We start from the raw sequence: 22,361 nt of genomic DNA, 5'->3' as shown, positions 1-22,361 counted from the left end.
TCCCATAAAAACCCAGGATTGCCTCTTTGGGTCAGGGGTCCAGTCCAGCACCCTATGCCCAGAGAGATGTCTGTGTAAGCTCAGATGCAGGCAGGGTGTGACTGTGGTCATCTCTCCTGTATCCCTTCTTGCCTTTTACAGCCTTCTTACTTAGCCATGCTGGCATCCTGTGGTTTAAAGTTGATCTCCTCTAGACTGTAAACCAACATTTATTTCAGGCATTATGTTGGTGGCTTTAAATTACCTCCAATGAAGTGATGTCACTTTCTTGAACTGGCTTTCTTAGAGCAAAGCCTTCTTCCATAAAAGATGAAGAATCCTCCCTTTTAAAATTAAATAGAGCTGAGTTAGACTTCCTGGCCATATTTTGAATAGTTGCTCTTCCCACTCAGTTTGGTGCGGTGCCTGCCTTGCTCCATTTACCAGTTGAGTTAAAATCGGGACCTAGCCCATGACTGACTGTACCCAGGCCTGGTCAGCTGTAGTTGCTTTCTCTGGCTCTCCCTTTCTGTGGCCAGCCTCCTTCCAGGAGTTGCACAGACCCTGATTATCTCTGGGGGAGAGGGAGGTCAGCCTTGTGTCTGGTCATCAGGAGAGGCTGATCTCAGACCTGATGCATCCCACAGGCACAGGAGTACCTTGTGTACTGGATTTCACAGTGCCCTCCCCAACTGGCCTTGCATCACCTGTTTGCTTGACAAGGAATGGAAGGGGCTCAGGCTGGTTTCATCCCACAGAACTGGATCTTGCCCATCCAGTGGCTCCCAAAATGTGAACTCTGCCTCAGAGGCAACGGACCTTGAAGAAGAACCTGGGCAGGGGGTTGGATTACCATGACTGCAGGGATCATAGTTTCCCCACGGAGAGACTATGCTCTGTTGGCTCTTGTCAGGTTGCCACAGCCTGTCCCAAATGCTGGCCTGGATGAGTCTGTCCTCTGATTCTTCTCCTATTGCAGCTGACCCAAACCAGGCAGGATGCCCCAGATTTGGAAGGCAGAGCATTCCCCATCCACACCTAGGGAGGATGTTCTAACCCCTCTTCACCTGCCCTGGGTGAGATACTCTAAACAAAAGTTCATCTCCCAGGGAAATAACCCAAGATCTCCCAACTGTCAGCAACTTGCGCAGCCTCAGTTGAGGCAGTGCCACCCACACCCACAGTATGTTTGGCCATAGGAGGTCTCCCTGCAGTGCTTTGGGATAAAGAGGAAGGGGGGAATTTTGGCATAAAGAGTGGCACTAGCCTCTTCTGCTGAGGTGCTCTTCCCCATTCCTACCCTGCCCCTGAGGAGCAAAGAGAAACCAAAGTTCCAATTCAAGAGTTCTCTGGCTGTGGGACAGAGTCCTCCCAGGTGATGCTTTGTAGGAACATTTGCAGGAAGGGCCGACATGGGCTTTGCAGGCACCAGAAGGTCCAGGTTCAGTCACTGATGGCCTCTCCAGGTACAACTGGGAATAGGAACCACAAGTGGAGCCAGCAGAGAGAGAAGGCTGTTCCAATGCTGGGCTTGCTCCATCATTTTCTCAGCTGAGTCTTGCAAGCCCAGGCTCTACTATCCTCCCACCCCCGACACTAAAAGGTCCTGCCTAACAACAACCACCCTGCCAAGTTGGCGCATTAGCCTCAGCTACACTGCTGTGAGTTCTAAGGCTGGGCAATTCATATGGAAGGAAAGAAGTAGCGGTGGGAGAAGCAGGTCCACGAGCAGCCATTAGGATCCAGGAGAGCAGGATGGGCCCCTGAATCTATCAATGCACCCAGCAGCATCACAGTTGAACAAGATTTTATTGGCAGAGCAAATACAACGTCCACAATGCGCACCAGCCCTTTGGGTCTGTCTCTCCTTGTTAATCAGCACCGCGGCAGGACCCTCCTCCCCCCATTTGGCAGGATCATCCTTCCACCACCTGTACACATGGGAAGAGGTGCCACAGCAGGAGGCCCCCCTCACACACACCCCACTACAGGTCAGATGTTTCTCACTGTCAAGACCTTGCAGTGTCTGATAATGGCTGAGAACTGGGGAGAGGCGCTGTGTTCCTGTGTCTGATTCTTTGTGTGCACCTTCCTCCTTCCTCTCTCTGGAGTTCTCTGGTCCATATTAGTGGGACTTCGCCACTTGGAGCTCTGCCTCGTATTTTGTCCAGCCTTGCAACCAACACTGGGGGACAATCAGCACCACCCTTATCCTCTCCTTCCATTAAAGCACCTGCCTCCTCTGAGCCCCCACTCTGCTGGCTCATTCACATTAAAGGTACCTGCTGGGGCAAGGCATGCTGTGGCCAGCACTGGGATGTGGCATCGTGGGCGGCCTTCACATGCAGCACCCAGTGACAGGCAGTCATCGGACCAGGCCTGGTCTCTTGGCACCAGGTGGGTCTCTTGGCACCGGCCTTTGGTGATCGTGGCAGGCGGCTGAGCCCACGGCAGGCTGTGGCAAAAGCAAAAGAGCCTCTAGGCCCCTTTGGCAATGGCGGCGGCAGCAGCAGCTACGTAGCAACACTGATGCGGTGAAGGTTGCGCCGCTGACGCCGCAAGACACGCAGGGGGGTGTTGTTGCGTTGGCGCGAGCCTGGGAGGCAGAGTGGGCCCAGCAGAAGCCAGAGGTAGAGGAGGACACAGGCCCAGCCAGAAGAGACCTTAACCCAGAAGGTGGACCAGCTGCCATGAGTGAAGGTGGTCTCTAGCACCGCATTTTCATAACTGCAAGGAGAGCAGAGACAGGTTGCATTGCAAGCTCCAAAGCTGCCCCCCCCCCACTTTTGCCACTCCCCTTGTTCCTACCTGAACCAGACACCTTGTTCCTACCTGAACCAGTTGGTGAGAGTCATCATGACGTACAGTGAGGCCAGGAAGAAGACAAAGTGGAAGGTGGAGTAGCTGTAGACCACAGGGTCGCCGTGCACAATCTGCTGCTCCTCTGGGGACCCTTCCTGCTCACCTCTCTGCCCTAGGCCAGGGGTGAAAAAGGGCCCTCCTGCTCACACAGCTCAGGGATCCAAAGCCCTGCTCTGCACCAATAGCTGTGTCTGGTTGAATGACCAGCTATCCTGACTCTTATGGGGTGTCCCATTCTTGGGGAGTCCTGTACACATCCCCTGTCCCTTATTTGAGCACCTGGGGGAAAGATTCAGGAGAGCATAAGATAAGGAGTGTCCCCAAAGATTGCTCTTCCTGCTATGCATACCTAAGATACCTGCCTTGCACCCCAACAGTGGATGGGGTTGGGGGGCACTAGAAGGCCCAAGTGGCTTATGATGCTGCTGGGGCTCCATTGCACTCACCTGCTACCTCCTCTTCCATCTTATCAGGGCAACAGAAGAAACAGGACGCCTTCTGCAAAGAGAACAGGATGGGTCATTCACTGCTCATGCAACCTCTTGCCACCTGGCTGCCCCTTAGCTCACAATGGAAACACAGCTGGCAACTGCCAGGGTGACACCCTCACCCAACCCTTAAGTCACGATGGTGGTCATAGGGGACCCCTGGCTCTTCAGCTCCCATCAGCCTCAGCCTGTCTGGCCCCAGGGGGTTGGGGATGGGGAGAAGAGAATGGGAGTTGCAGTCCAGCAACATCTGGAAGGCCAGAGGCTCTCCATCCCCATCCTGAGGGTGGTCTGTGGAGTCCTGACTTCCCAGGAAACAAAGAGGGAGCCTAGTATCAGTTACAGAGGGTGCTGGCTTTTCCCCTCTAGCTGAAAAAGGGGGAATCCTACCCTGGTTGTATTTGGAAGTGGTAACCAGGCTAGGATTGGGCCCACCCCTGCCAGTGTTTTGCAGGGGAAATCCATGAGATATACATTGTGGGATCAAAGCAGATTGTGCATTTGGACATTAGAACTTGAACACAGGCAGTATCCCAAGAAGCAAGGCCTCAGACACTGAGACATTCATTTTATTGCCTGCTTTTCTGCCCAAACACATACAATGGTTGCAACTTGAAATGCTAAATAACAAATAAATGATAAAAGAGCAGAGAATCCTCTTGGGCAATGGAGAATCATTTCAGGAGCTGGAGGTTAGGGGGGAAAGCACTGAAGATCAGCAGCTGCCTCTCAAGAGGGTTTCTGCCCCACACTGGACCCTTTCCTGGAACCCACCTTAAACTCAAAACTGTAGATCCTGACCATCCACAGAGGTCCAAACAGCTCAGCGAGCATTGATGCTTCATTGCTGCAGGAGGAGAAGGACAAGGATGAGCAAATCAGCAGCAGAAGCCCTTCCTGAGCACAGCCCATCCTCCACCCAGCCATTGTAGACAAGCTGACCACAGGATGGGATGGACAGCCTGTCCTGTTTCTGACACAGAATCCATCCCAGTATGCCAGGAGTCCAGCAGGCAGGCTCTGCTCCTCCCTGTCAGGGCTGCCCCAAATTGCTTTGAGGAAAGAATCACTTGGTGGGCAGCCTGAGGGCATTACCCCAGAAGTCCAATGTGACTGGGGTGTAACTTGTCTGCATTCTCCACCAGTCTATTATCTTGTAACAGGAATGGGTGGCAGTGCAGTTCCCTTATTCCCAGACCCCTCCTCTGGCCCACTCTGGCAAGCTGGGGTCAATCCTTGGCTTGGGATCTGAGACCTCTGGGGGCACATAGGCAGGTACTCACCAGGCAAAGAGGACGCAGGCGTACATGACTCCAGCCCCCAGGATAGCCACCGTTGTGTCCTCAGTCTGCATCCCATCCTTGCTCACACTGGGGAAGCAGATGGTGAGATTCTGCCCCTTGTACTGCACTGTGGGAGAGGAGGAGGAAAATGCCATTAGCTGATTGAGGGCCTGCCTCACCCCCGTGGATCTCCCCAGAAGGCAAAGGCTCAGAGCTGACACAGACCTTTCTCTGGTGGCCGGCTGGACAGGGCAGAGAAGGTCAGGTACATGACGTAGCAGCAGATGATGGAGGCCTGTAAGGGGCTGGAGCTTGGCTGTCCTGGGAGCAGGCAGGTGCAAGGGAAATAAAGGGTTATCAGTGTCCTCAAAAAACATCCCAACAATAAAGAGTGAAAATGCAGTCTGTGTCTATTGGCCCAGAGTCATTGGTCTACTTGTGTGTACATGATTCCTGATGCTCCCTCACTGCCAGAAGCTATAGTTAGGGTGTGCTTTAGGAGGCAGAGTATATAAGCCTCCTCTTGACCCTTCCAGTTGCTGGAAACATCACAGGCCTCTGGCTCTCTGATCCCCTTCCTTGCTGAACTCCCTGTGACAGGGTCCAGGGACTGTCTCATGACCTTGTTTCTGAATCACCTTTTGCACCTGGACCTATTCTTTCTGCTTCACCTTGTTGTGTACCTAGAAGCCTGGTCTCTTGGGTGAGTATTTGATAAAATTATTTACCCTTCTAGCACCCACCCCTCTAAAGAAACCACCTAGAACTTGGGAGAGGAACTTTCAGGGAGAAGAGGGCACTGGTTCAGTGCTTCTTGTTTGGGCAATTACCGGTAAGTCCTGAGAGTGCTCTACACTTTACTTGTTGCAGGCCACAGAAGGCTGCGAGCCCCTGCCCCTCCAATACCACCCTGTGCTGTAAAATCCACACATGCCATTACTCACGCAGGCGGACGCAGGGGGTGATGGAGATGAAGGACATGAGGAGGCACAGGGCACCGTTGAAGGCCAGCAGCCCCTTGTTGAGGAAACAACCGCCTGGGTGGGTGTAGAATTTGTACAGGAAAGTGTAAGCAGTGGAGGCTATGGTGTAGAAGCCCAGTGTGGCCAGGAAGATAGCCAGGTACCAGCGCTTGTCCGTGGAGGCGCCTGTCAGCCTGTGAGAGAATGAGGGAAAAGCTTGTTCAGAGCACCGACATGAGGCCAGCTCCCTCCCTTCTCCGGCCCCCTTGTGGGCACTTGGTCCAGGAAGGTGCCCCAACCCATTCCATCCAGAAGGCAGACTCACCAGTTCTTGTTCCAGGTGTGAGCAAAGGCTGTGATCAGCACCAGCTGGACCAGGATGAAGGCAAAGCCTCCGCAGACACCAACCAAGTGCCAGGCTGCAAGGGCCAAAGGAGGACAGAAATGTGGGTGGTGGTCAGGGGGACCAAAGAAGCCAAGTGCCACCTCTGGCTGTCCTGCCAGGCTGTTTCCCCTCTGGAAAGCCAGCTCAGTTCTGGCCAGAAAAGGCAGGAAAGAGGCTCTTCTGGCTTAGATCCCTCAAAGAGAAGCCTTTTTTGGCTGAGGAGCAGGATCATGGAAACAAGAGCCTGCTCAATCAGGCCAATGAGGGCCCATCTAGTCCAGCATCGTCTTCTCATGGTGGCCAACAACATGCCTCAATAGGAAACCAGCAAGCAGGATTTGAGCACATGAACTCCCTTTCTTTCTGTGCTTTCCAGGAACTGGTATTCAGAAGCACAGCTGCCTCCATGAATTTGTCTAATCTTTTAAATCAATCTTTCAAAGCTGGTGGCCATCTCCACCTCCTATGGGTCCCCTCAGAAGATTATCAGTAAGGAAATAAGCCCCACCAGAGGGAGGGATGCTGCTTCTGACAGAAACAGAAAAGGATGAGGGAATGACTCCATTTTGCCTGTTCATAAATCTGTCAAGCAAAAAGGGTCCATATATGTTCCTGTTGTAGTTTTCAAGTCTGCAGATGACAATGAATGATAAGTGTTTCTTTCTTTCCTTACATTCTTTTGATATTTATTTCACCTTGAAATGTATGTAAGTTACCCAAACAGTTATTCATGTCACATAATTTTAACCTACATCGAACAGCAGGCAGCAAGACAAATTACGTCGTATTTGGTGGAAACTGAACTGCAGCAGAATGGAAACGAGGCTGGTGAAGAAGGGAAATGGCTGCCTTCCTCCATCCCTACCTGGAGGGCTGTCCCTACAGTGAGGAGGGTTGGGGTGCTTGGCAAGAGCAAGTTGCAGAGCCACCAGCCTGATCCAGCAGCCAAGTGGGCTGCTCTTCTATTCTCCTTACCTCGGAGGAAGCGCTGGTCTTGGATGAAGAAGGCGGCTACGCAGAGCCCCACAAGGATGAGGAGCTTCAGGAACCAGAACCTGCAACAGACCCCAAAGAGGCGGTGAATAACCAGGGTGGCCCTTGGATGGACGAGCCTGTGGCTTCCTCTGCCTGCTCCTCCGTAACAGCCCAGGTCTGGGTCAGGACCTCCCTTCTCCTCACCCATTGTGCAAGAGGGCACGGACGTTGCTGCTGGACTTGATGTTGACCAAGAAGGCTGCCTGGCCCAGGTAGAAGCAGGCGGTGCCAAAGCAGACCCTGTAGACAGCTGAGTAGCCCACCAGGATGTCACAGTCACTGTCCCCAGGAAGGTGTTCACACAGCACTGCGTAGAAAGGCACCTGTGGGAGGAAGGGAGAGAGACCCGGGGTGGGGGGAAGCATTGCCAGAACTTCCACACTGGAACCCTTGATTGATTGATTGATTGCATTTATATCCCACTTTGTGCCACTCCAAGGAGCTCAAGGCAACATGCATGACTATTTCCCATCTCATTTAACCCCACAAAAACCCTGTGAGGGAAGATAGGCTGAGATGTGGGGACTGCCCCCCCAAATCACACCCAGTGAGCTTCATGGCCAAGTAGGGATTTGAACCCTTGTATTCCTGGTCCGAGTCCAACATGCTAACCATTGTGCCGCAATTTAAAAGGTAAAGGGACCCCTGACCATTAGGTCCAGTCGTGGCCAACTCTGGGGTTGCAGCGCTCATCTCGCTTTATTGGCCGAGGGAGCCGGCGTACAGCTTCCGGGTCATGTGGCCAGCATGACTAAGCTGCTTCTGGCGAACCAGAGCAGTACACGGAAATGCCGTTTACCTTCCCACCGGAGCGGTACCTGTTTATCTACTTGCACTTTGACGTGCTTTTGAACTGCTAGGTTGGCAGGAGCAGGGACCGAGCAACAGGAGCTCACCCCGTCACGAGGATTCGAACCACCAACCTTTTGATCAGCAGGTCCTAGGCTCTGTGGTTTAACTCACAGTGCCACCCGTGTCCCTGTGCCACTATTTAGTGTGGAATTAAAATGTTTGCTTTGCAGAGCCCACCCTCTGTTTTCTTCTCTTTTTAAATAGAACTAGAGTAATAGCATTTTAAAAAGGGAAGTGAATTAATAAGAGGAAGCTGGTTATTCGAGCCCCTCTCTGCCACTTGGAGGAGATTATTTTCTCAGAATAGTGGCCAGTTGTCCTCCCCCCCCCCCCGCCGCCCCAATGAGTCTCCAGGTGCAGGTGGAGGAGGCTCCCAATGGCAGTGGCAGTGGCTTCTCACTCACTCACGTTCTCTTTGATGGCTTCGGCCACAGTGCGGGAGAGCATGAAGCAGCAGCTGGCACAGGCCAGGATGTGGAAGAGCATGTAGAGGAGCCGGGTCCCTGTCGAGACCTTGATGCAGGGGCAGCACAAGGTGCAAGGGGCTGGGCCGCAGCAGCAGCAAATCTGAGCAGGGGAGAGGGAAGTTGAGTGTTACCTACTTAGGCCCTCTCTGCATGCCCAGCAACCCTCTGCCTCCCTACCCACAATAAGCTGGACTCCCTGCCTCTTCCATCTCACTGGACCCTTCACCCCAAGCCTCTGCCAGCAGAAAGCAGCTGGGGTCTGTTGCCTGCATGGATGAGGGGCTGGGCAGCCAGATTGTCCTGGGTCAGTCCCTAGGCTTGGCCCACCCACAAGGCTGTCCCTGAGCAGGTCCTTGAGCAGTGAGTGAGGGGCACAGCCTGCAGGAGGCGGGATTAAGGGGATTGGGAAGCTCAGGTGCCATCTGTTGCTGCTGGAGAGGGGCAGGCGTCACATTCAGGGTCCAACGTGCTTCCACCAACCCACCAGTCTCTGGTTCAGCCGGACAAAATATGCAAAACAAGCAACCCAGCTCATGGGGCCAGCTGTGGGTCAAGAACTGGCAGTGACACAGAATTTCTAAGATGGTGTTTTAGTTCTTAATGGTAATTTCTTTTTGCTGTTCTACACTGTACTTTAGAGCAGCTCCTCTTATGGAACAGTTATACAATTGCAGTTAATAAAGAAAACAATTCATGCATGGTTTCTCCCTTGTGGGAAAACCAGCCGTGGGTTGCAATGTTTCTGTGCCCTCGGAGGGTTTTGTGCCACCCATCCTGAGACTGTGGAACACAGAATATGTTAGAATGGGAGGGCACATTCCTGTCACTGAGACGTGCCAGCTGAGCAGTCTGCTATGGAAGTAGCATAATAGGCACCGATCTGTGAGCAGAGATGGGCTTGCCAGGCTGACTCCACAGGCTTCCCTGTAATCTGGAGTTCACGTGTGCCCAGGATGATTGCTCTGGCACTGTCAATAAGTCCAATTGACAGTGCAATACTTTAAAGGTAAATCTCAATGAGCACATACAGGAAGATGAGTTTGTATACCAAGCAGGGATCACTGCCGAATGGCACACTTTAAGACCAGGAAGGGCTGTGGCTCGATGGCAGAGCATCTGCTTGGCATGTAGAAGGTTCCAGGTTCATTCTCAAGCAGCTTCTCCAGGTATGGCTGGGAAGGCCCCTGAATGAAGACTGGAGAGCTATTGCTGCCAGCCAGTGTAGACAGTGCTGAGCTGGATAGTCTGATTCAGTAGAAGATGGCTCCTGACACTCCTAAGGCTCATTGTTTTAACTTGCTTGCATTGCCTTATTATCACTCTGCAGGACACCTTTGGATGCCAACAACCTTCTCATTAGCCCACTTTCCAGAGACTCCAAAGCTCCTGCGTCACTGAGTTCTCTGTCTGCTGCTTCTGACCAGTTCTGCAGCTGTTGCATTTCTTATTCTTTCTCTGGGTCTAGCACAGCAACACCTGGATCCCATAAGGCAATGGCCCCAAAGAGGAGCCAGCCAAAGCCTCCCACCCACTCCTAGCTCTGCACCTGAGCATCCTGCCCAGCTGTGTTCTCAGAGTCCATCTGACCACCAATAACCTTAGAGAGGGATTAGAGTCACTCCTAATTGACACAGGCACAGCATCCATCCCTCCTCCTACCTGAGCTGGGCAGAGCCCCTCCCCGTGATCTGCAGTTGGGCCAATGAAGTTAGGGATGCATTGCAAGATGGGGGACCACCTTTGCTAGTTGGCCACATTTTTGGCCTGCCTCAGGAAGCTCCTTGAACACCTTTCACCCTCCTCGGTCAAGAAGCACACCTGGGAAAGAGTTTGAATGGAATGTGTTCCTCAAACCAACTGGGATATCACCTCAAGATGGGGAGCTTAATTCTCCATGTGCCCAGAGCCAGGGGCCTGAAACTGCTGCCCATCAGCTTAAGGAGATTTTATGGAGAGGACCCCTCCAGGCACCAACTAGCATCTTAGAGAAACACCCACTTGGATTCCTGTTAAAAGAGAGGCAGGGGTGCCACACCTAGAGGGAAACTGGCGCTCTGCTTCCAAGAAGCTACTCTACACAAAGAAGGTGCTCATGTCCCATTCCTGGGCAGCTAACGACCTGCAAGAAGCACCCAGGACTGTCTCTGGCCTTGATATTGTGACTGCAAAAGGAATCAAGACAGCTCCTATGAGGAAGGGATAGTAGATACCTGGAAGGGGAGGGTCCAAGGAACATGTCAGAGGAGAAAAGTGTATCAGTTTAGAAAGCAGATGGATGAGTGTGTGAATCCTGAGCTTCTAGAGGCAAGAGCTGGCACCAGGTTATGGGGTAGCATCCCTATGGAGGCTCCTTCCAAGCAGGAATTCATTGTGGAAAACGATGCTGCTCAGGCACACAAGTTTTCTGCATTGTTTATACAAACATCACCACCATCAAAATCCCAGCCCACATTTTTTAAATTTAAATTTAATCCGGATTTCCCCTTCCTCTGGGAAATCCGATAAGTAGAAACAGCCTGTTAAACATCCGCTGTCTCTGTCTGGTGTGGAAATTTCTTGGCACAGAGTTGTTGTGGGTTTTTTTTTTTTTTGAAGGGTGGGGAGGGGTAGTTTCTCATGTGTGTGGTGCTGACTGATGTTTTGGTGGGTGGCCTCTATCACACACATAAACCCTGCATTCATCAGCTCCTCTCCAGAGCACAAGTTAAGCTATTTTGTTCCAGATACACCAGTAACAGACAGAAGATGTTCATTCCCAGTAATGACTACAATGCTGAAGGTGCATTTGAATTTCAGCGGCCTGATGAGAGGAAGTTGTGATATCAAGTCATTGTGGGGAATTACCTCTTCAGACTAATCACAGTACATACACCAGACTTTCTCTTTCAAAAAGTTTAATCGGAATTTCATGCACAAAACCTCCTCCTTAGAACTTCATAGAATCATAGAATCATAGAGTTGGAAGAGACCACAAGGGCCATCGAGTCCAACCCCCTGCCAAGCAGGAATTGGCACCTTCAGTCTTGGCACCTTTTACTATATGTGGTGGAATTGTAAAAAGATAAAGGAATTCTAGGAGATGATATATAATGAATTTTAAAATTTTTGTAAAACCAATAAAAAATATTTTTTTAAAAAAGAACTTCAGTCTTTCATTGATGTTGCACTTTGGGAGGGATGGGAGAAGAGACTGCATAGCTGTCCTGTTAATGGTTACAGGATTATTCAGAGACCAGTGATAATGTCATACAATCAAAAAAAAGGGACGGAGGGGGGAACCCCAACAGATAGGAGAGCATCAAAACAAGAAACGGAATTTAGAACAGAAATATTGAGGATGTTTGCAGAAATAAAGCAAAGTGAGAAAAATTTAGAGACAAAACTAGAACAGGTAGACAACAAAATTGGAAAAATGGACAAGAAAATCGAGGAGACAGTAAGCGAGCTTAAAGGACAGATTAAAGAAGTTGCGAAAAGAGTAGACGAGGGATTTAAAAAGACTAAACAGGAAATGAAAGAAATGAAAAGAGAAGAAGAAAAAATGAAAAATGAAATAGCAGATTTAAGTAAAACACAGGAAGAATTAAAAGACTCTATTGCGATGAATGAATTAAAACAAAGAGAAGTGAACTTAAGATTTAGACAGATCCCGGAACTACAAAATGAAAATATAAAGGAAAGATTAATAAAAGAGATAGCACAATGGATGGAGTTAGAGGAAGAGGAGGTGGCAAAGACAATACAAAATGCCTACAGGATGAAAATTAAGTCAAGTAAAGTAAAGAGATTTCCTGGAGATTGCCTAATCACATTCAAAGATAGGGAGATGAGAAATTTGATCCTACAGAGGAACAGAGAGAAGAGACTGTACATTGACGGGAACTACGTAATTATTTTCAAAGATATACCTATAAGACTCCTGAAACGGAGAGAATCTTATAAACCACTGGTGCAACTCCTTAAAAAAAACAGGATAGACTTCCGCTGGGAATTTCCGGAGGGCGTCTCTTTTTTCTATAAAGGAGTCAAAAGAAGATTAACAAGTCCAGAGGAAATAGGAAAGTTTACCAGAAGATATAAAGAACTTCAACAAGGAGAGGAGGAACTGAAAGGAGCTGAAGGTGGAACAAGACAGAGGGAGGACTCAGAGCTGGGAGAAGAGGAAGAACAGATTAGAAGAAAGTTGGAGGAAGACGAAGAAGAGGAAGAAGAAGAAGAAACAGAAAGGCTTTAGCGAAAAACTTAAACTTAAACCCAAATCTAATTAGTGGTTAACTCTTTAAAAAAAAAAAAAAAAAAATGACACTAAAATTATGGAGTTGGAACATCAATGGGATGAACGATAAGAAGAAACGGAATGGTATCGAGCATATATTAAAAAAGAAAAATCTAGATGTCATATGCCTTCAAGAGACACATGTGGCTAAGAAACACAGGAAAATTTTGATCAATAGAAGGCTAGGGAATGAATTTATCTCCTCAGATAAAGAGAAAAAAAGGGGAGTAGTTCTCTACATTAAAAACAAAATCGAAGCTCACCAACTATTTAAGGATGAGGAAGGAAGGATAATTGCGGTGCGCATTCGCTGGCAAGGTGAGACAATGATAATAGTAGGGATTTATGCACCTAACGGAAATAAGACACAATTTTTTAGCTCATTGGAAGAAAAGTTATTTGAATATGCGGACCAGAAAATTATTATAATGGGAGACATGAATGATGTGACCTCTATTGAAATGGACAGATTAAGAAAATCAAAGAACAACGAAGGAAAACTTCCCAAGACCTTTTTTACGTTGATTAAAAACTACAACTTAATAGATATATGGAGGTTGAAACACCCCCTAGAGAAACAATTCACCTATCATTCGGAACCGAATCAGTCGTTTTCAAGACTTGACCAAATATGGATATCGAGTGAGCTGACACCAAGAATAAAGAAAATTGAAATTCAGGCCAAAGTTATATCAGACCATAACCCAATAGAAATGGAGATGAAGGGAGTAGAAGAACGGACTTTTAGATGGAGACTAAATGATAATCTATGGGATGATCAAAAATTTACTGAAAGAATGCGGAAGAAATTAGCGGAATACTTTTTGGACAACTTAGATAAAGGGGTGAAAACAAGTACGGTGTGGGATGCAAGTAAAGCCGTAATGAGGGGCCTCTTCATTCAACAAAACGCACTGAAAAACAAGATTAAGGAAAAGAGGTCAAAAGAGATTTTGGGACAGATTATGGACTATGAACAAAAACTGATTAAAAAACCAAACAACGAAAAGATAATGCAGGAAATAAAATCCCTTCAAACGCAATTCGCCATGATAATTAATAAGGAGGTTGAGTGGAATATCAAAAGATTAAGACAAAAAAACTTTGAATATGCAAATAAGTCAGGAAAATGGCTTGCGTGGCAAGTCAAAAAAAGGAAAGAGCAAAATACAATTAGTAAAATAATAATAAATGGAAAAGAAACAACTGATTCGAAAGAAATTAGAAAAGGATTTCAGGATTTCTATGAGCAACTGTATAGGTACAAGGAAAGGAACAATAAGAGAAAAATAGAAAGATACCTAAAAGAAAAGATAGTGAAGAAGATGTCACCAAATCAAAGAGAGCAGCTAAATGTCCCAATTTGCAGAGAAGAGGTAGAAGAAGTGATAAAAGAATTAAAAAGAGGAAAGGCCCCGGGCCCAGATGGGTTTACTTCAAGTTACTATAAAGAAATGAAAGACACGCTAATGACGCCGCTAACTGATGTAATGAACAACATCTTGACAGGAAAAGACATCCCTGGCTCCTGGAAAGAGGCCCTTATCACAATCATCCCAAAACAAGACTCGGACCTAACTCAAATCAAGAACTATAGACCCATCTCCCTATTAAATACGGACTATAAAATATTCGCTGGAGTCTTGGCTAAAAGATTAAAAAAGATACTAATAAAGCTGATACATGAAGACCAAGCGGGCTTTCTTCCTGGAAGGTTTATAAGAAACAATACGAGAAATATAGTTAACATCATTGAATACCTGTCTGATAGATGTGATAAACCAGCAAGCTTAATTTTCTTAGACGCGGAGAAAGCCTTCGATAATGTAATTTGGGAATTTATGTTAAAGAATCTGGAAGCTATGGAGGTGGGACAAAAGTTCTTAAATGGGATAAAGGCAATTTATACAGAGCAGAAGGCGAGATTGATAATCAATAATGTGATTACTGAGGATATAAAAATATGTAAAGGAACGAGGCAGGGCTGCCCGCTCTCGCCTCTGCTCTTCATAACGGTTTTGGAGGTGTTACTGAACGCAATCAGACAAAACAAACAAATTAAAGGGGTAACTTTAGGCCTTAATGAGTATAAGGTTAAAGCCTATGCAGACGATGTGGTCTTAACGGTGGAAGAACCTATAGAAAGTATAAGGGCGTTTCTGGATGAGGTTGAACAATTTGGGAATCTTGCAGGTTTCAAATTGAATAAGAGTAAGACCAAGATGATTATTAAAAATATGGAGCAAGATGAGGTTATAAGACTGCAACAACAAACCGAAATTGAGGTTGTCAGAAAGATAAAATATTTAGGTATCTGGATTACCAACAAAAACATCGACCTATACCAAAATAACTATGTACCGGTGTGGAATAAAATTAAAAAAGATCTGACGCTCTGGACCAGGATGAAACTATCATTCTGGGGAAGAATCTCCATGGTGAAGATGATGCTGCTACCCAGGTTGTTGTTCCTGTTCCAAACACTGCCCATTTTAAAAGGAACAAAGGACTTCAAAGAATGGCAAAAAGTGATTTCCAGATATGTCTGGGAGGGGAAGAAACCAAGAATTAAATTTAAGTTGTTAACAGACGCAATAGAAAGAGGGGGCTTCGCCTTACCAGACATGAGACTTTATTACGAAGCAGCATGTCTGTGTTGGTTAAAAGATTGGGTAAAGTTAGAGAACAAAGAGTTATTAGATCTGGAGGGGTACAACAACAGGTTTGGGTGGCACGCGTATTTATGGAAGGATAAAAAGAGAGTGCATAGGGGATTCGGTAGCCACATTTTTAAAGGACCGCTAATAGAGGTTTGGGACAGATATAAAAATATATTAGAACCAAGAACACCACACTGGTTGTCCCCACAGGAGATGATAGGTGTAAAGAAAGTTAACATGAAGGAAAAATGGGGAAAGTATGAAGATATGGTTTTTTATGAAGGAGGGAAGTGGAAAGTTAAACCATACGACCAGGTCAAAATGCTCACACAAGGTTGGCTGCATTATTTCCAGATAAATGAGCTGTTTAAAACAGAGGTGAAGGAAAGAGGATACGTAGAAAAAGAATCAACATTCCAAAAAGAGATAATAAATAGTGATTACAAAAACCTTTCCAAAATGTATAAACTACTACTGGAGTGGAATACGAAAGATGAGGAAGTGAAGTCAGTGATGGTACAATGGGCAAGGGATTTAAGGTATAACATTCAAATGGAAGATTGGGAAAAGCTGTGGAGAGTGAATATAAAGTTTACAGCCTGTACATTACTAAAAGAAAATGTAATGAAGATGCAATACAGGTGGTATATGACTCCTGTAAAATTAGCTAAGATGTATAAGATAGACAATAAGTGTTGGAAGTGTAAACTTATGGTGGGGACGTTTTATCATCAATGGTGGGAGTGCAAGAAAGTTAAAAGCTTCTGGGAGGATGTATATAATGAATTGAAAAAGATGCTAGGTTACACTTTTGTTAAAAAGCCAGAAGCTTTTCTACTATGTATTATGGGAAAGGACATCAGGAGAAAGGATTGTAAACTATTCCAGTACGCGGTTACAGCAGCCAGAATTGTGATAGCTCAGAGGTGGAAGCAGGAAGAAATGCCAACAGTTGCAGAGTGGAGAGCAAAATTGACAGAGTATGCTGAGTTGGATAAATTGACAGGGAAATTAAGATATTTAAAAGATCAAAAGTTTATTGAAGATTGGGGGAAATTTGTGGGTTATCTGGAGAATAAATGTTTTCTAAACACAACGCTAGTGGGTTTTAAAGAGGCACTGTAAAGAATTAACAAGTATTGTTCAAATCGAAATAATGTATAAAGGGAGATATGTATGGCAATATGTAAGGATGGAATGTGTTTCAAAGACTCAAATTCGAAGGAATGTCAACGTCGCCGAAGGAAGTCAAAAATGAATGGAAAGTTCTGTATTTCGGATATATTGTATAGAATGAAATTAATAAAAAATCTTAAAATGCAAAAAAAAAAAAAAAAAAAGTTAATGGTTACAGGATTGTATAGATAAGATTAGCCATATTTTAAAAAAAATACTGCTACTTGGTCCCAGCCACACAAAACCAAACAGCAGATCAATATAGCACTTCCCCAAGTATTAAAAAAAGAATCAAGAGATATCGCTCCCCCTTCTGCCAACAGGCCTCCAGTCTGTGCCTTGTGAAACACGACAACTAACTGGGCTGGCCAAGTTTGCCCTCTTGCCTTCTTCTCATAGCTGTCAACTTTCAGATTTGAAAATAAGGGATTAGCAGCCTTACCTGTCCCGGGGACAGTCTACGGGATATCTAACAATCCAGGATAGCAGTGGGAAACGACGCTGGAATAAGGGAATTTCCCGCAAAAAAGGGAAGGTTGACAGCTATGCCTCCTTCTGTGCTGCCAGCAATGCAGAGGAGGGGCAAAAAAGCCACCAACTGAATTAATTCTGCCAGGCTCCACCCTCTGATGTGGATGGCAAGCGGGGTAACAGTGAAAATCCACGGTTGAATAAACAAGATGTGTGGAAGGCCACGTGCCAACTGCATGCATCTGAAAACCAGCCCTGCAGGACCCGTTTGCAACAGAAAACCCCTTCTGGAAGTCCCCCTGAACACTGGGGAACAGTGCTGGGCAGACTGTGTGAACAAGGCAAGAAGGGCGACCCAACCCCCTCCCCCCGGCCACACATGCATCATCCCAAGAACCCTCTGCATGTGTGCTTTTTCTACATTCTCATTGTGAGTCCAATTATCTTTCATTTAATTGTGTTGATTGTCAAGGCTGAGGCTCACAAGCCTTTATCCTCTGAACCTCTGTGGGAGGCCTGATCCTGGAGCTGAGGGCAAGGGCCAAGTGGGCTGCTAGGCAAATGGCTAGTTTGCTTTCCCCAACGTTGGCTGTGGTTAGAGGCTTCCTCGCCTGAGGGGAGGTTGCTGGGACTCTGGCCTGAATTTGGGCCTTGCAGGCACAGCAGAAGGTCCATTGTGACTCAGTGGCAGAGCACCTGCTTGGCATGCAGAAGGTCCTTGGTTTGATACCCACGGCATCTCCAGGAAAGGCTAGGAATACCCCCTGTCTGATACCTTGGTGAGGTACTGCCAGTCAGTGTGGCCCAAGGGTAGAAGAAGCAGCTCGTGTTCAAGCTGGCATCGCCTGTTCTGGCTGTTCCCTCCCTTGGGGGCCTCTTGGGCCAGCCCTTGGCCAGACCCCAGAGCTGACAAGTCTTGAAGCCTCCCCTCTGCTTACCTGGGCCTTGCAGTAGCCTGGCACCATCCCTCCTCCTCTGTTCCCAGTGCCCCCAGCTCCCCAAGGGAACGGCTGGACGTCCTGCCCTCGTCCCCCAGTCATCCGCTCCTGGCTCCGTGGGCCCAGCCCTTTGCTCAGCAGCACATCCCTGGGACCAGGTGGAGCCTGCTCTCCAGAAAGCAGTTGCAGAGAGAAAGCCAATTAGCCGAGAGGCTGAGATTGGCCAACTGGCAACCCGCTGCCTCCACCTTTGATCCTTGGGACCAGCGATTGGCCTTCCTGGGGTGGGGGGATGGTGCTCCTTTCCCCTCCACTTGCCTTTCTGCCTGATTATGTCAGGAGCCAAATCTGCCTCTTTAACCCTCTTACCAGGCAGAAATAGAGAGCTTAGCCGTTCGGTTGGGTTAGGTGAATCTCAGGCTGTTGTTGCAAGATGGAAGGGACAGGAGCCTTCTCACCTCAGGTCCCCCCGGGGAGCAAAGTAGCAGCCACAGAGGCTCCCTCACCAGGGCCTTGCCTGGCAAGGGAGCCTCTGTGAACCTGCTCCAAGGGCAGGGAGGGTGGCAGGCAGGCAGGCAGGCAGGCAGGCAGAGGACTCCACCAGCCTTCAGCCATGCAGGACTACTGGCCTCTTTTGGCTGCCAGAGACTGGGCAGGGCTTCCATCGGGGAACGAAAACTGATCTGGCCATAGTGGCGCACACTTTAGTTGCATCCTGTGTGGATTACTGTTAACATACCCTGCGTGGGGCTACCTTTGAAAAGTGCCCAGAAACTTCAACTGGTCCAAAATGGTGAAGCTAGACCATGGATAGGCAAACTAAGGCCCAGGGGCCAGATCTGGCCAATTGCCTTCTAAATCCGGCCCGCAGACGGTCTGGGAATCAGCCAGTTTTACTTAGTAGAATGTGTCCTTTTATTTAAAATGCAACTCTGGGTTATTTGTGGGGCCTGCCTGGTGTTTTTACATGAGTAGAATGTGTGCTTTTATTTAAAATGCATCTCTGGGTTATTTGTGGAGCATAGGAATTCGTTCATTTCCCCCCCTCCCCAAAATATAGTCTGGTCCCCCACAAGGTCTGAGAGACAGTGGACCGGCCCCCCCGCTGAAAAGGTGTGCTGACCCCGATAGACTGTTGACTGGGGCAGGTTATAGGAACCATATGACTCCCTTGTTGCAACAGCTCCACTGGTTACCATTTTGTTTCCAGGCACAATTCAAAGTGTTGCTTGTGACCAATAAAGCCCTATTTGAAAGACCATATTCTTCCATACAAACGTGCCTGTGCTCCGAGGTCTTCAGGGAAGACCCTTCTCTCAGTCCTGCCAACCTCACAGGCATGCTTTGTGGCAACACAGAGCCTTCTTGATGGCTGCTCCCATGAACTTCCTGGAGAAGCTAGAATGGCTCTCATCTTTTCTTTGCCAGCAGGCAAACTTCTATTGGAGTTTAGTTGCTTTTTAATGATGATCATAGAATTGTAGAATTGGAAGGGATCATGAGGATTATCTTGTCCAAACCCCTGCAATGCTGGAGTATGCAGCTGTCCCATACAAGGATCAAACCTGCAACCTTGGCATTATCCGCACCAAACTCTAACCAACTAAGCAATCAGGGCGTATATATTTTTAGCTTTCTGTATTTTACCTGTGTTGTATTAATTTGTGCAAGTCACCTTGAATCCTGGTCGGGGGCAAATGCAGGATATAAATAAATATAATAATTAATGATACGAACAACTCTAAAGCAACAAACAGGCTTGGGTCACCTTGAAGACAAACAGGTGAGAACCTGACATTTGGGGATTTGCCAGATGTCTAATCCCTGTGAAACAAGGTGGGGAGGCCACAAGAATGACAATTGCTCTACCATCCTGCTTATCCAGTCCTAGAGAATGATTTCCACACCCTAGCTGTTGCAAGGAAGTGTGGGTGGGTATCTGACTCCCAGGGCCGTCTTTAGCAGATGCGGCGCTGGGGTGCAAATATCCGCCCAGCACCCCCAAAATTACCATGGATAGTGTTGGGGTGGCCGTAGCTGCGCACTGCCAGCCATCCGGGGGGGGGGCACAACTCTCCCCCATGCCGCTGCGGGAGAGCGATCCCCGCAGAGGCTTTGGAGGGAAGCTGCGTGCCCGCAAGCTATATGATTGGTGGGGCGCAGCTTCCATCCTAAGCCTCTGTGGGGGATCGCTCTCCTCCTAAGGAGGCTTGGGAGGGAAGCTGCACGCCCGCCAGCCTTATGATTGGCGGGGCACAGCTGGTGGGCATGCAGGGAAAGGGGAGGCTGCTGGCAAAGCCGCGCAGCTCCCCCACTTGCTGGGGCACCCCTGAGTGGCTGGCGCCCTGGCGCGACACACCACTAAGCCCTATGGGAAAGATGGCTCTGCAGACTCCCTTCCTGTGCCCTTCCCATCGATGTGCTACAGAGAGGCTCCAGGTCCACTGAAAGGCTCAGCCTGCTTTCCCCTGGGATCTGTCCTCACCCAGCCACTACCACACCCTCTGATCTTTCCTTCCCCATGAACTGCCTAATCTCTGAGCTCTCTGCTATGGCATAATAATTCCCTCCACCTAACAAACACTGCCTCCCCTATGACATTAGGCACATCCCACCTTACCCACACCCTGCCTCTTATTCTTTCCAGGCCTGCTGTCCTGTGAAGAAAGCAGATAGATATTTTCTCTCTGTCTCGTAATACTAAGAGCTCATTGGGGCCCGTCCAATGGAACTGGATGGTGGGAGATTCAGGAGAGACAAAGAGAAGCACTTCACACTGTGGATAGTTTAATGACGGTATTTGCTACCACAATATGTAATGATGACCACCAATGTGGATAGCTTTAAAATAAAATTATTGGATAAATTAAAGAAGGAAAAAGCTACCAATGGCTACTAGCCACAATAGTTGTGTTCTACCTGCGCTCTCTTATATGCCTCTGAATGCCAGTTCATAGGAATCACAAATGCAGAGAGTGCTGCTATTGCACTCTGGCCCTGCTTGTAGGCTTCCTATAGGGACATCTGGTTGGTCACAGTGAGAACAGGATTCTAGACTAGATGGACTTTCAGTCCACATCCACAAGAGGTCCACCATCTGTACTTTTCTGCTTTTCCTTTTGACCTCACTGTTTACAATTCCACCCACATGCTTGCCCTTCCAGGATAACTCAGGACAACACTGATGACATGACCTGTAGGCCCACAAAGGCTTACACTGGTTAATTTTTAAAATGGCACAAGACACTTTGCTTTTTCTTAACGTTGTGTTTGGAAGTGTGTGGCAGTTTATCTCCATGCCTGCTGCCCGCCATAACTGGCGTATAGAAATACCTGTCCCTAACATTTAGACTGATGCAGGTTGTTCAGTTTCAGGGTTAAATGCTGACTGTTTCTTTTTGGGGGGCCCTGGAAAAAATGTGAGCAGCAATACAAAAATCCAGGCTTTTATCATAGCTGGGACTGGGCAGCAATGTTTGTGTCCCCTTCCCAGAAAATGGAGGCTTGTCTGCTCTTTCAGTCTTGTTTCCAATAAATGGGGTGCTGTTTATTTTAGCTTTAGTTTGTAAGCATTTAAAAATGACTGTCCATTGGATGAATAGCATACAGTTGGCTTCTGGATTTGGGCTGCAAGGAGGAGGGTCAGTGAACTAGCTTGACCTATCCTCCAATCTCAGGGGATATCGGGGGTGGGGGGGAAACAAGGTGCAAAGGGGGAAGCAGTTAGTAATGCAGTGCTCAAAGAAAGAAAACTCAGAGAAGATTTGCAAACATGATCCCAGGGGAGCCAGGGGTGAAGGCTTTCTCTCTAGCTCTGTTTTGCTATCAAAATCACTCTCACAGTTGCTTTCTCCTTGCAAGATAAAATATAGGATGTGGGAAGGATTTTGTTGCAAAAATGTGGGAACAGTGATTCACCTCTTCCCTCGGGGCATTCCTGTGATCAATTCCACAGTTGCTAAATCTGCATTTTCTTTAAATAAAACCTACCAAGAGACTGAATAATAATAATAATAATAATAATAATAATAATATAATGAAGAAATAATTCTGAGCTACATTGCAGGGTTGTTGTTCAATACCTGCAATCTGCCTCCATCTCTAATGTACAGCATACATTGCAGTTGTCTACACTGCAGGAATGTCATTCTCAGCCACGGTTCCCCACACAATAAAGAGACAATGGGCTGCACTGACACGGTACTTTTTAGTGTTTGAAAATCTTGTGAAAGCCACATTTTTCCTATGAGAACTCCAAAGGAGTAGAGCCCTTTGCTTTTGTTGCTCTCGTTCTGTTTTCTGTCCTCCGCCCACCACGCCTATTTATAACTGCTAGGTTTCTATAGTGCTTTCTCTGAGCAGCTATTGGGGTGGGGGCAAGAAGGTCAAAAGGAACCTGGAAGCTCCACCTGCAGATGTTTGGCTCGCCAGTCTACATTCCACTCTCTATGGTAGCGTCGGGCATTGGCGCTCTAGGCTCTTGCGCTGATCTCTATATTAGTGCCGCTTTCTCCTTTTCCCGCTGCT

General features: G+C 47.7%; 1 protein-coding gene across 6 annotated transcripts; it reads right to left on the bottom strand.

Moving 5' to 3' along the window:
• Positions 1-1,698: 1,698 nt before the first annotated feature.
• SERINC4 (serine incorporator 4) lies at positions 1,699-22,359 on the bottom strand. Of its 6 annotated transcripts, XM_081840226.1 has the most exons (14): positions 18,802-18,895; positions 18,204-18,730; positions 17,835-17,999; positions 8,255-8,413; positions 7,139-7,317; positions 6,935-7,014; positions 5,900-5,993; positions 5,557-5,768; positions 4,838-4,933; positions 4,613-4,739; positions 4,104-4,176; positions 3,288-3,339; positions 2,812-2,953; positions 1,699-2,706 (listed from the first exon to the last, which is right to left on the bottom strand). In XM_081840226.1, exons 3-14 carry the CDS (start codon positions 17,934-17,936, stop codon positions 2,493-2,495), a joined length of 1,530 nt encoding a protein of 509 aa, XP_081696352.1. In that variant the 5' UTR covers positions 17,937-17,999; positions 18,204-18,730; positions 18,802-18,895; the 3' UTR covers positions 1,699-2,492. The 6 variants fall into 6 exon arrangements, with proteins under 6 accessions (XP_081696352.1, XP_081696351.1, XP_081696355.1 ...); XM_081840225.1 differs by having other exon boundaries at positions 18,204-18,930; XM_081840229.1 differs by lacking the exons at positions 17,835-17,999; positions 18,204-18,730; positions 18,802-18,895 and adding an exon at positions 22,244-22,359.
• Between the last annotated feature and the right edge of the window lie 2 nt (positions 22,360-22,361).

Source organism: Podarcis erhardii, assembly GCF_964252035.2.
Source record: "Podarcis erhardii genome assembly, chromosome: 14".
In the NCBI taxonomy this organism is placed as follows: Eukaryota; Metazoa; Chordata; class Lepidosauria; order Squamata; family Lacertidae; genus Podarcis; species Podarcis erhardii.
The sequence above is the reverse complement of the archived record's forward strand: the minus strand, read 5'-3'. Positions and strand labels throughout refer to the sequence as shown.